We start from the raw sequence: 12,739 nt of genomic DNA, 5'->3' as shown, positions 1-12,739 counted from the left end.
AGGCTGGAACACTAAGCCCCAAGCTCGTGGATTTATCTTACGACAGACCGAAACACCAAACGAGCTCGCATATTTGTCTTACGGTAGGCCAAAATATCGAGCCACCTAAGCGCGCAGATTTACCTTACCACAAGCTGGAACACCGAGCCCCAAGCTCACAGATTTACCTTATGATGGGTTGGAACACCGAGCCCCGAGCTCGCAGATTTGCCTTACGGTAGGCTGGAACATTGAACTCCAAGGTCACGATTGTACCTTGTAACAGGACGAAATGTAAAGCCTCAAGTCTACCACTTAACCTCCCCGACAGGTACGTAGTTCAATGCAATGCTAGTTCATAAAAATCTTTTTCATCGTATTAGATACTGAAAATTAGCAAAATAACATGAACATTGACTGGAATAAATGGGAATTTGAACCCATACATATGATAGTAACTTACAATTCCTAGGTTGCAAAAAACTGAGTTCGGTGAGGCATAAAGAGATACTCAAAACAATATTACATAGTTAAAAAAGTAAGTCAATCTTGTCTCTCGGACTCTGGAAGGCTATCCCAAACTTTCTATAGATCTAAGAAGCTTAAATTTGACCCGTTCAGTATTAGCCCAGACTGTAGAAATTGTCGATCGACCTTTTCAAAATCATATTTCAACATTTTGCTGGTCCTAGCTCCTAACAATTCGTAGTACTCAAGGGAAGTCAAGAAAGCGATTTTCTTCTTTTGCCATCTTCTCTCTTCGCCTTCCCTGAAGTCTACCAACTCTTTCTTAACTAAATCCAGTTCAGATAATACTTTTTCCTTGTCGAAAGATATTTATTCTCTTTGCTTCTTCTCTTCAGACAGTTGGAATTTCAGGTCTTACCTTCTCGCCACTGCCTCGTGTAGGTCTGGGGGTAAGTTCCCTTATTGTGAGTGAATAACGACCAAATTAGCCTTAACCCAAATTTTGTCTTTCTTGTAGGCCGCTCCAGCTGTTGAAGTCTCATAGATCGGAGCTTGACATCCTTCTTTAATTTCTTTATCTCTGCCCTCCCCATATTTGCATCAGCTTTGGCTGCTTCGCTGGCCAGGCGAGTCTTCTCTATTTCAGCTTGGGCTCGGGCTGCCTCCACATCATAGGCAGGTTTTTTTGGTTGATTTTTTAGCTCGGCTACTTGAGCCTCGAGCTGCCTGCGGGTAGATTCCATCAGAGGAACACGACGGCCTAACTCTCGATATTCTTTCCAAATCTGTATACATGACAATATTAATATAGACATTCTACAAACATAGTACCAAGAAAAGGGAAGAGTAGTACTTACTTTCGCTAGGGAACCATTCAAACGTTCACAGAGAATTTCTGTATCTAGATGTGGTAGGATCTCCATCTCGTACAGACGGACATCATCTAGGACTTGTCGGGATTGTTCTTCTTTCTCTTCGGAGGTAGTACGTCGTCTTTCCTCTGAGGTGTCTTGAGGAACTCGGGGAGGGCGAGTGGTAATCGGGGCAGTCTCTTTGTCTGGCCTCGTGGATGAAGGAGGGGCTGAAGTTGTCTCAGAAGTAGTAGCTGGAGACTTTCCTTTATCATGTCTATTCTTGGTCCAAGTCTCCGGAGGAAGAGATTTTAAAGGAAGGACTACCAAAGGGGTTCCCTCAGATGGCTCCCCATGCGTCTTTGGAGCACTGACATTGGTCTCTCTTAATCTCAATTCAATTGTATCCTCTGGTAAAGAGCTCTCTCCTTGTTCTCGACTTCTCTTTTTTAATTGAGTCTCCCTTACAGTTTCTGGTACTATTGTCTCGAGGGTAAAGGCCTCTATGACTTTATCGGAATCTTTCTTTTAAGGAGAGTGTTGGTGCAAGAAGCACTAGATCTTGTCTAGAGTTTCGATGTTTGATAATACACCTAGGTCTGATCAGTTTGATCAAGGGTTAATCCAAACAGGACCTGATGTTTGGATGGATGTGAGTGAAGTCTAGTCAAATGACTAGCAAGAAGTCCTAGTCGGTTAGACTAGGCAGTGGAAGTCTTGATCTGGAAGATTGGGCAAGGAAAAAGTTATAGTTGTAAGCTAGGCAAGGAAAAATCCTAGTTGTAGGATAGGCAAAGGCAAATCCTGATTTGAAGGATTAGGCAAAAGTCTTAGCAAGATCAAGTGCATCAGGTGCAAGTCCATGCAATATCAGGAGGACCGGGAAGCATGGCCAAAGTCCAGTCGGGTACGGTCAGGAGGACTAGAGGGTTAGTGAAGTTTGGGCAGATCTGAAGGATCGAGCCGCAACAGAAAATTTCTGAGGGCCAAGGACAACGCTAAGCAGAGAAGTCCAATAAGTCTGGAGGATTTGTTGGCAAAACTTCTCCCGATTGGAGTGGATAAGGACGCATTCCTGGAGTGGAATAGTAGACGTCAGACTAATCTAGGATTTTAATAGAAATCCAAAGTTAGACCCACAAGGTAAGGCTTATGATTATTTGTATATTTGCATGCTTGTCTTGTAGGAACCGGGAGCTGGAAGCAAGATGAAGAAAGCATAAGTGAAGCAAACAAAGTAAAGCCAAACCAATCAGTCCAAGGGATCTAGTCGACTGATCCAGTTGACTGATGGTCCAGTCGATTGGAAGGTAACTCCAGTCGACTGGCGATTGGATAATCGCAGCGAAGAAGAAAAAATTATCAAGATCTTCCATGTTGGATTGGAGTTGACCTGAGTAGGTACTCAAGTTGACCTAAGCACCGGATAGCACAATGAAGTCAGCTACGGAGAAAGCGGATCGCTGCCTACGTGGGGTGGACCTGAGATTGGCTCAAGTCGATCTGAGCATGCTATAAAAGGTGTTAAAACCGATGGAATCAAAATATCTCTACAATGGTATCATATTGTCCACTTTGGGCCTAAACCCTCATGACTTTGTTCTTGGGCTCTCCCCAAAAGGCCTCATACCAATGGAGATATTTTCCATCCTTTTAACCCCATGATCTTTTCTATGTACTTTAGATGTGAGACTATGTTTGTACCCTTGCAACCCAACAAAAGGAGGGGCGACGTGCACAACCAAGATATCAATCTACAAGTTCTCCTTATTCTCTAGTGGTGGTTCTGAATGCGAACGAGGTCAGATGCTTGCAACCGGGAAGATCCAGGAGGAGTGCACGACACTCAGGGCTTCTAGATCGGCGAGTTGTTTGGTTACTATTTCTTTACTTGTCTTGCTTTGTACTTTTATTTATATATTTGTTTATGCAGACTGCAAGACGGGTTTCTTCGCCTCCGAATAAAGTTTGAAAAAGAGACAACTAGTAGACGGACCCCTCTCATACATAGGCCTTGGATGTACTAACCCTGGGGGGTTAGGAACCAAGTAAATCCGCGTGCCCCTACATCTCTTTCTAATATTCCGCTGCTCAATACTTTGATAGAAACGAACGAATGAAAAATGACAACACGCTATTCACCCCCTCTAGCGTGTTACAAGATCCTACAGAGAGCTTACATTCTTTGGAGTTGTAGCATCAGTATTCAGGGGAAGGCCTTTCTTCTCAACCTGTGCTTCTGCAACTGAGAACTCGGCTGCATCTTTCAAAATCCACCAACTATTGGTGGTAGTGAGGTCTCACTTTAGGTGTTTGCTGACTGAGGCATTCAATATGATTCGGCCTGAAAAAGGGTAGATAAATTAGTCAGTATAAAAATGGAAGAACTTACTCAGTGGTGCCTCCAGCTGAATGGCAATAGGGCTTAAGTCGACTTGGTATAGAAGAGCCTCGTTATCCACCAATGAATTTACGTTAAATTTGAGGTCTGATAGGATGTCAGTAGCTACCAAAAAGGAAGACTCTAATCTATATTAACCTAGGGTAGACTATGGAGGTGGTTCAGGATGCCAGAAGGTCAGCCAAGTGTAAGGTTGGAGTGGTTTTCCAAAGAAATATATATATATATTTCCATCCCTTATGCAAGGTCGGGTACTTCTCCAAAAAGTTACAGCCCTGCCTCGCAGCAAAGTAAATGACTCTGAGATCTCCTCGTTTGGGATAAAAGTAGTGTAAGGTAGGGGAGTCAAAAGGAATCTGGTAAATCTAGAAAATAATGGAGGCACTAAGGGTGGCAATGGGGCGGGGCGGGGGCGGGTTTGTCATTCCCATCCCCGCCCCCGAATTACATCCCCGCCCCCATCCCCGACCCCATCCCCGATTTTGTTAATCGGGGAATCCCCATCCCCGACCCCGCGGGGATTAAATCCCCATCCCCGCCCCCATCCCCGACTCTCAGGAAATCATTGAAGACAAGCACAAATAGCAACAAAAATATGAAATTCCAATATAGGAGTCATGGAGAAGTCTAGATCAGACTCTAAAGAAGTTATATAGAATACAACTGGATGATTAAATAGATCAAAGCACAAATAAAACCAATTACTTTTCAGGATATTTTCTTTTAAATGAATTCAACATATTTGATGCATCGACAAAGTACAAATAAGAACAATCACGGTACCTGTAAAATAAAACAAAAAGGTAAACCACACAATTCAAAAGCTCAACTTAAAACATATTTATAAAGGGTATAATGATATTGAAAAATAATATAGCTCTCAAAAAACTGTTAGCACCAAAAGTGCAATGCCAACTAGTGAAGCAAAAGGAGAGTAAATATTAGGGACTAGTGAAGCAAAAGGAGAGTAAATATTAGGGACTACTTCATCTTTAAGGCATGGATCCGTAAATAATTTTGGCACAAGCACAAGAACTTCTTCCACTCCATTCTTTCCCCACCTCACCTGCACCAAGACAAGGAAGAAGAATTAGTCTCGTGCTAGGACAAGATATACCATGCACTTAGACTAACTATTTTTAATTCCCTAGCAGTATCCTGTATCCCTCCCTCTATCATAAGTGCAATAATACATGATTTAATAAATAGAAAAGATACATTATTAGATTACTTTTTTCTTCCATCGCATTGCATCACATCATTCTATGGAGTTACTCAGTTACTATTTGTGAGTGAGCGTGACTCCGGCTCCTACAACATAATAAGACATATAGAAAAAAGTAATTAAATTTAAAACACTTTAATACAATAATAAAAATAACTTACCTCTATATCAGAATCATTGTCAAATTTTTGATCATTTGAAGTTGTAGAATCTAATAAGACAAAATAAATGACAAATATTATAATGAAAAACAATAAAGAAAGTATTAGAAATAATTTTATTTGAAAACTATTTAATACCTTGAATTTCACTCCATAACCAATCTCGAGCACACATCAAAGCCTCCACAGTTTGAGAATGAAGGCTACTACGGTGAGCACTTAAAACTCTTCCACTAGTACTGAATGTTGATTCGGAAGCAACGGTCGTCACAGGAATGGCCAACACATCCTTAGCAATATCATGCAAAATTGGATATTTGATCCCATTTGTCTTCCACCAACATAAGATATCAAACTCACTTGTTCTTGGCAAAAGAGACTCTTCTAAATAATAATCCAAGTCCGACTTCTCATGTTCAATACTAGTATTAGAATCCATGAACATCTTAAATTTATCAGCATAACCACCACGCTTGGGAAGTGGAGGCCTTGAAGAAGAAGAAGAAGAAGATTGTGAATTTTTCACTTCCTGTGATTGTTTGAATTTCTTCTTGTATTCTTCAACCATGTCACACAACTTTTTCTTTAGTTTTTCAATCTCATATGAAGACATATCACCATAAACAAGAGGATAATAGAATTGAACTATCTTCATCTTGTACCTCGGATCTAAAATACTCCCAATTGCCAATAAACAATTCATCACATCCCAATACTTGTCAAACTTTACTTTCATATTTATTGCCATTGTTTTTACCACATTATCATCTGAGAGAAGCCAATCACCAATTGCTAACTTAATATCGCAAATAGTTGAGAAGAAAAGATTTATAGTGGGATACTTGATCCCCGAAAACAACTCTGTGGCATCATAAAACATCTCTAATTTAGAAGAAATCTCTCTCACTTTTGACCAATCTTCTTGTGTGGGAACTCTTTTATATAAAGTCTCACGTTGTTTCAAACGAGCAAACACAGCTTCATATTCCAATGCAGTGTTAAGCATTAAATATGTAGAGTTCCATCGTGTTTTGCAATCAAGTTCCAGTTTCTTTGTGCACGGAACCTTCAATTGTCGAGCTGTTTCAATAAATTTTTCATCTCTTTTTGGTGTTGCTGTCCAAAATGCGACACTATAACGAATTGTTTCAATACTATCACTGATTAATTCTAGTCCATCCCTCACAACTAAATTCAAAATATGAGCACAACACCGCATGTGAAATAATTTTCCTTCTAAGATAAGTGAACTCGGAGGAAGCTTGTCTAAAATAAACTCAATCATAGCATCATTAGTTGTGCAATTATCAACAGTTAAAGTAGATAACTTACGATCCAAATTCCAATCCAAGAGGCAATCAACAAGGGCATTTGCGAGGACCTCAGCAGTATGTGGACATGGCACATATATAAACCTAATAAAAAATGAAATATAATAAATTTTAATGCTAATGGTAATATTATTAATGTTAAATACAAGTATAAAATTAAAGAGAAAAATTTACCTAACAAGCCGACTTTGTAATTTCCATGAAACATTTATGAAGTGTGAAGTGATAGTCATGAATCCTCTTTTTTGATTGCTTGACGTCCACATATCAGTTGTCAACGCAATTCGACTAGCATTTGAGTCTAATAATTTCATTGTTTTATTTCTTTCATACTCGAATATCTTCATAATGTCATTCTTGATTGTGTTCCGAGAAACAACTTTAAATATTGGTTGCAAGGCATAAGAGTACCTTCTAAAGCCCACATGATCAACCATAGATAACGGGTACTCATGTAATATAATCATATTTGCAAGCTCTGCTCTTGCGTGATCTTGGTTGAAATGGTATGTCCCAAGCTGCGTTGTCCCATCATTGGATTTTGTTGGTTGTAATAGAGATTGGTTTATGGTCTTCTGTTTTTTGTTCAAGCATGTTTTTATGTGGTCAAGTAAATGTTTGGTACCATTCTTAGTTTCACCACCTAAGGTCTTCTTACAATCATTACAAACTGCTTTCCATTTTCCTCCAATTAGCTTTTTTTCAAAATGATCCCATGCAACAGATCTAAATTTTTTTTTCTTTCCACCATCTGTATCCGCAATTATTTCAGCATCTAAAGTCTGATTTAGAGTTGTTTCATTTACCTCAATTGGAACACTCTCATTTTGCGAATGCGATGATGTTGATGCAAGAACTTGACTTCCCACAGTTGGAGTAGTTTGCATAACACCCTCAACCTCTTTATCATTAATTTCCATCTGAAAGGATATGAAATAATATCAAAAATCATATTTACTCATCCAAATAATCCTTACATTAACAAGATCTTGTAAAGAAAAAAACAGATTTATTTTAAGGTCAGTCTGTGTTATGAGATATTAATAGTGTGCGAAAGCAAAGTAAACAAACTCTATCATCTAAATAAATAATTGAAAACTCTATCAGCAAAGTAAACACTCTCAATTTTAGTAAAGTTTAAGAAAGTTGAGAGGTTACATGGTTTCCACATTGCAAATACGCAAGCAAAGGAAACAAAGAAGAGATCAATCCTGCTGAAATCTTACAAGCGACTCGTGACGAACAAGAGCAGCCTTGCGTTGTGTTCCAGTGAAGCATTGCTGATGATGTCCTGCAAAAGGATTCGGCGGCCGGCCGTCGCTTGGCCCTCCATTATCTCCTACACCACCACAGCCACCTCCGCCGAAGTTTCCCTCCATCTCTTCACATCCCACCTCTTCCTCGTAATCAGCTCCGGAAAGTAGTACCGAAACAGATCCAAATCCAAAGAAACGAAAGAACCAGAAACGCCAAAGTCGATCGGCAGCGAATCAAAAAACGTGAGCCGAGAAACCCGCGGATGTAGCGTCCGATCAGTGATCGCTTCACCGCCACGCCGCCTCGCTCGATCCCCACGGAAAAAGGCCAGCAGAACAGAAGGTCTTCCTAGGGTTTGCCGTTTACTGCTGCAAACGAGCACGGAAAAAGGTCTAGCAGATAGGGGCGGTACCACTTTGGTAGTCGTGAACGAAAACGGTTCCACAACAAGAATCGGGTTGGCTAGGGTCAGTCTAGGGTTGGCTTTTTTAAAGAATCGGGGCGGGTTCGGGGATGGGGATAGTATTCCCATACCCGCCCCGAACCCGAATCCATACCCGAAAAAAACCCCGAACCCGAACCCATACCCGAAAAAACTCCCCAAACCCATCCCCATTTCGGATTTTCCCCGCGGGGCCCCGAACCCGCGGGGAAAATTGCCACCCCTAAGTCGTCACCTCTCATTGGAAACTCAGTTTTGAGAAAACTAGCATCTCTTGATTCTAATTTGGAGATGGTTTCATCTTGTTGCTCACCAATGAAAGCATAACATTTGGAAGTCTTAGAATACCTTATAAAGATACACTTCATATCCTTAAGTCCTATTTCTATATTTGTGAGTATGATCATAAACATAAGCAGCTAACCCCTAAGGTCTCAGATTACTCAAATCTGATTTTCTACCTGTCCAGTGTTCACAAGGAGTAGAGAGAACAAATTTAGAAGACACTCGGTTAAGTATATAAGTTATTGCTAATAATGCATCTCCTCAATAGAAAATTGACAAATTAGCTTGAATCATCATAGACTTGATCATATCTAGAAGAGTTCGATTTCTTTTTTCAGTAATTCCATTTTGCTGTGAAATTTTTGGGATCGTTAGTTGTCTAATAATTCTTTTATCATTGCGTATTGTCTTGAACTAATTAGATAAATATTCATATCCACGGTCAGTCGTAAGGTTTTAACCTTACAATTCAATTGTTCTCAACTTCATTCATATAGCATTTGAAGCAATCTAATACTTTATATTTATAAAAAATCAAATACACATGATCAAAATGTGTGAAGTCATCAATAAATGTAATGAAATAGAAAGTTCCACGTCTGGCCTTCATATTCATCGGATCATAAATATTCGAATAAATTAATTACAATGGTGATTCAGCTCTAATAGCCTTACCAAACGGTTTCCTGATTGATTTTCCAACAAGATAATGCTCACACATAAACAAGTTTATCTTAGCATGAATGCTTAACAAACACTCTTTAACTAATATATTCAAACATTCTTGTCTAATATGTCCTAATTTAGCATGCTAAACTTCATTATTAATATTAACATCACTAGTAAGAGCAATATTTGAAAAACAACCACAATTTCATAATCAGTATTCGGTTCTATATCAAGAACTAAGAAATCATTTGTTAAAAAATCATATTCTATTAATACAGAGTTAATTCGAAATTCCACAGATCGACTGTAAAAGTTAATATAATAACCCAATCTAAGAATACAATTAACAGAAATTAAATTTTGTCTAATTTCAAGACCATAAAGGGCATTATGTAGAAGCAAGGTACGTCCATCACGTAGATTAAGTTTGCAAGTGTCAACTCCTTTAACTTCAATTCTTGCATTGTTTCCTACATATATCTATTTATTGTCAGTTGCTACCCGATGATACTCCACAAATATAGCTCGCTCACAAGCTATATAGTTTATTGCTACCGAATTTATAATACACAGAGGATAAGAATCAGTTAAAAATACTGTACTAACAATATAATATTCATGAATGGAAGATAAACATGGATATACCTTTTTTGGCTCAGTATATTTTTAAGCGAAGTGGCCTTTTTTTGCCATAGTTAAAGTAAGTCATAACTTTTAGGTTTCTTTCCATGTTTATTCCCTTTGAATTGCTTCTTGTTTTGGCACAGCCTAGCAATAGCAGCACCAGCTTCTTTTCTTTTTCCCTTCTTAAACTATTTTTTTTATTCTTGGATCCAGACGTTCTAATAGAACCTTCAGCTACAAAAACTTATTCAGAAATCCTTACGGATTCAATTCTCTCTACCTCCAATTCAACATGGTGTGAGACATCAGAAAAAGTCTTAATACTTTCACTGTGTGTTAGATTATGTTTCATCGTTTCCTAAGAATCAAAAAGGGAATGGATTACTGTTTGAACCTGTTGTTCATCAGTCAACTCATGACCAGCAGTCTTTAGCTCATGAATCATATTAGTCATTTCCCTCAAATGTTGGGCCATAAAAATATTTGGGCGCTTTTTGTAACTGTAAAATTTAATTGTTAGCTAATGAAGCTTACTAAGGCTTACTCTGCAGTACTTTTCTCTAAGGGTAACCCAGACAGTATGAGCAGAGGGTAATGACTCATACTCATAAACCAAGTCATATACAATTGAATTTATCAATATACCCTTAGAAGTAAAGTCATTTTTCTTTTATGCCTTATAGACATCAATATTACATTTGTGTTGTGCTGTCGGACCATCAACGGATTCTTCCATAACTTAATTGACAGTCTCTAGAACTTCTTATTCCTCAAGAACATATCGTATCTTGAGATGTCATATTTTGTAATTATCCTCATTTAATTTCTCTCTTTTATTGAGTTTAGCTATGATATTTTTAGTAGTCATAATCTATCATAAATAAACACATTATTTAGTTATTTAGTGTAAATCATATGTATATAATTTTTGATTAACTTAATATAAATCTGAGTTGGTATACAAAATCAAGTGATAACTATGTTTCCACTCATCATTTATTTGGTCCAATCTAATCAACATTAATCAATTATATAACACACATCTCATCAAATGAACTAATTATAAAATGAACATATTATTAAATGAATTAAATGAACTCATCATTAAATTTAAAACTATTAACACATAATACCTTTTTTATAAGTTTGTTAACATATAATATACTTTACTAACTCATAACATAAATAATTTTAAGAGATTAGATAGGTCATTATTGCTCCCACTAAGATAGACACTAACGTAGTAGTAATTAATACAATCCCTCTTTTTCTTAACTCAACTAGGACATTCTCAGATAGACTGACTTTTTGATTCTTTGGATCCACATTTGGATTCTCTTTTAGATTCACCTCAATCTCTTTAAGATCCTCTCGAGGAGGTGATCCATAACTATCCACATAGACTAGACGATGAAATAGCCCTTTGCATATTAGGTATGCATTTAGCTCGTTGAATATCTTTCTTGACATCCCGAGTCCAAGTTATGTGTGCCAATTCCAAATGGGATTTAATCAACTCTAAAGTTAGAACTTGAGTTCTGTGATTTGAGTCTGAGTCGAATTCATCGTCCCGAGTCTCATTTAGCATCCTCGTGCCGAAGCCATTCGGCACAACTCGATAGTTATGCCAAACTATTCTGCAGTTATGCTCTCAAATGTCAAAGTACTTAGTAGTACTCGACTGATCGAGTTCGAGTGAGTTGTCGAGTCTCGAGTGCAAATTTAGTCTTCCTTATTAAAATTAATCTAATTGAACTTTTGTCAATTCTCAATTGATGGAAGGAATGATACAGTAAAGGAAAAAAAAATTATGTTTCATTCCTTAACGCAAACATCACCTCTGCATTAAAAAAAAAATTAATGCATTTTTTTAGTTCATCCTAATTTTTTTTTCTCGCATTGGCAGTTTCAACTCTTTTTTTTTTTGCATGAATAGTATAATCACGGTTCATGAGAATAGTTACTTTCCTGTTTATTTTTTTCCTTTTCGTGTGAATACTATCACTACTGTTCATAATTTATTTTTTAAAATTATATTGATTTACTATCGGTATAAAATCTTTACTGATTACAGAATCAATATTTTATCTTAAAAAAAATATAATAAAAGTAAAATTTTATTTTCATGAATACATAATTCAAAAAAAAAATATTATACTTTTACTTCATGATCATGAACTACATGCATGAATGTTATGTTAACGTTTTTATTTCTTTTGTAAGAATAAAATTAATGTATATCATTTGAAAAATTTATACATGCAAAATTCGAACATGTATATCAAATTTGTTTGACCCTAAGCATATTGATCATGAAATAATCTCAAAAATCATGTATTCAAAATATTACTTTGATACCATTATTGATTTGAATGCATGATTTATCAAAATAAATAAATTTGTGATCGAACAAATTAAACTTGTAAACACTTACAGTAGAGGTTGTTGTTCTTTCTTGATCTGACTTATAATGCTTGTTTGTGCTTGTCGTTGAAAAGATGATTACCACGAACAACTTTTTATAGGTGCAAACCAAATTCCTAATCTATTGATGTTCTTCATTGATGTCAAGAAGCCTCTCTACACCAACTAGGTGTCTTCTTTTTAAAGGCAGACAAATGAAAAACACATCTGCACACATGTAGACGTGGGCAGTTACCGCATCTGCACGTTGTGCAGGTGTGATTTTCAACAAGTTGAATGCAAGCTTAGATATTTGAATTAACAAAAAATAATAATATTTGAGATTGCCCCTTTGGAATGTGGTGTAATGATAAAATCATCAAAGGACAAATAAGAAGATCAAAATTTGAACCCTGACGATTCTAGAGATCATCCTCTAAGTGTGTATAAATTATGCCTCAAATTTATTTGATAAACAAATCAGGAGAAAAGACTGTCTACCTCTAAGATTAGTCTAATAAACCTCAAACATTTGAATTACAAAATAAAAAGTGTTATTTGAGGCTACATCATGGATATAAAGACTAGGCAAATTAGGGATGTTGTAGAGAGGCTTTACTTCTATCCATCTATGACTTACCAT

At 37.1% G+C, this 12,739-nt stretch overlaps 1 protein-coding gene across 1 annotated transcript; it reads right to left on the bottom strand.

Moving 5' to 3' along the window:
* Positions 1-854: 854 nt before the first annotated feature.
* Positions 855-6,928, bottom strand: LOC141829176 (zinc finger BED domain-containing protein RICESLEEPER 2-like). Its single transcript, XM_074716593.1, has 5 exons — positions 6,591-6,928; positions 5,224-6,500; positions 5,086-5,135; positions 1,305-1,823; positions 855-1,232 (listed from the first exon to the last, which is right to left on the bottom strand). The coding sequence occupies exons 1-5, from the start codon at positions 6,881-6,883 to the stop codon at positions 855-857; spliced, it is 2,517 nt and encodes an 838-aa protein (XP_074572694.1). The 5' UTR covers positions 6,884-6,928.
* Positions 6,929-12,739: the final 5,811 nt, after the last annotated feature.

The sequence above is a fragment of the Curcuma longa genome, chromosome 5 (assembly GCF_044706935.1).
Source record: "Curcuma longa cultivar G26 ecotype Majalengka, Jawa Barat chromosome 5, ITB_CL_G26_1.1, whole genome shotgun sequence".
NCBI classification, from domain to species: Eukaryota; Viridiplantae; Streptophyta; class Magnoliopsida; order Zingiberales; family Zingiberaceae; genus Curcuma; species Curcuma longa.
Note: the sequence above shows the minus strand (reverse complement) of the source record. Positions and strands in the feature narration are given on the sequence as shown.

Bases quoted from the DNA above. Each gene is read 5' to 3' on its own strand.
- LOC141829176 (XM_074716593.1), bottom strand. From the start codon at position 6,883: ATGATTATATTACATGAGTACCCGTTATCTATGGTTGATCATGTGGGC. The intron at 5,136-5,223 runs GTATTAAATAGT...TTGTCTTATTAG, and splicing joins GTTATGGAGTGAAATTCAAG to ATTCTACAACTTCAAATGAT. The intron at 1,233-1,304 runs GTAAGTACTACT...TCATGTATACAG, and splicing joins TGAATGGTTCCCTAGCGAAA to ATTTGGAAAGAATATCGAGA.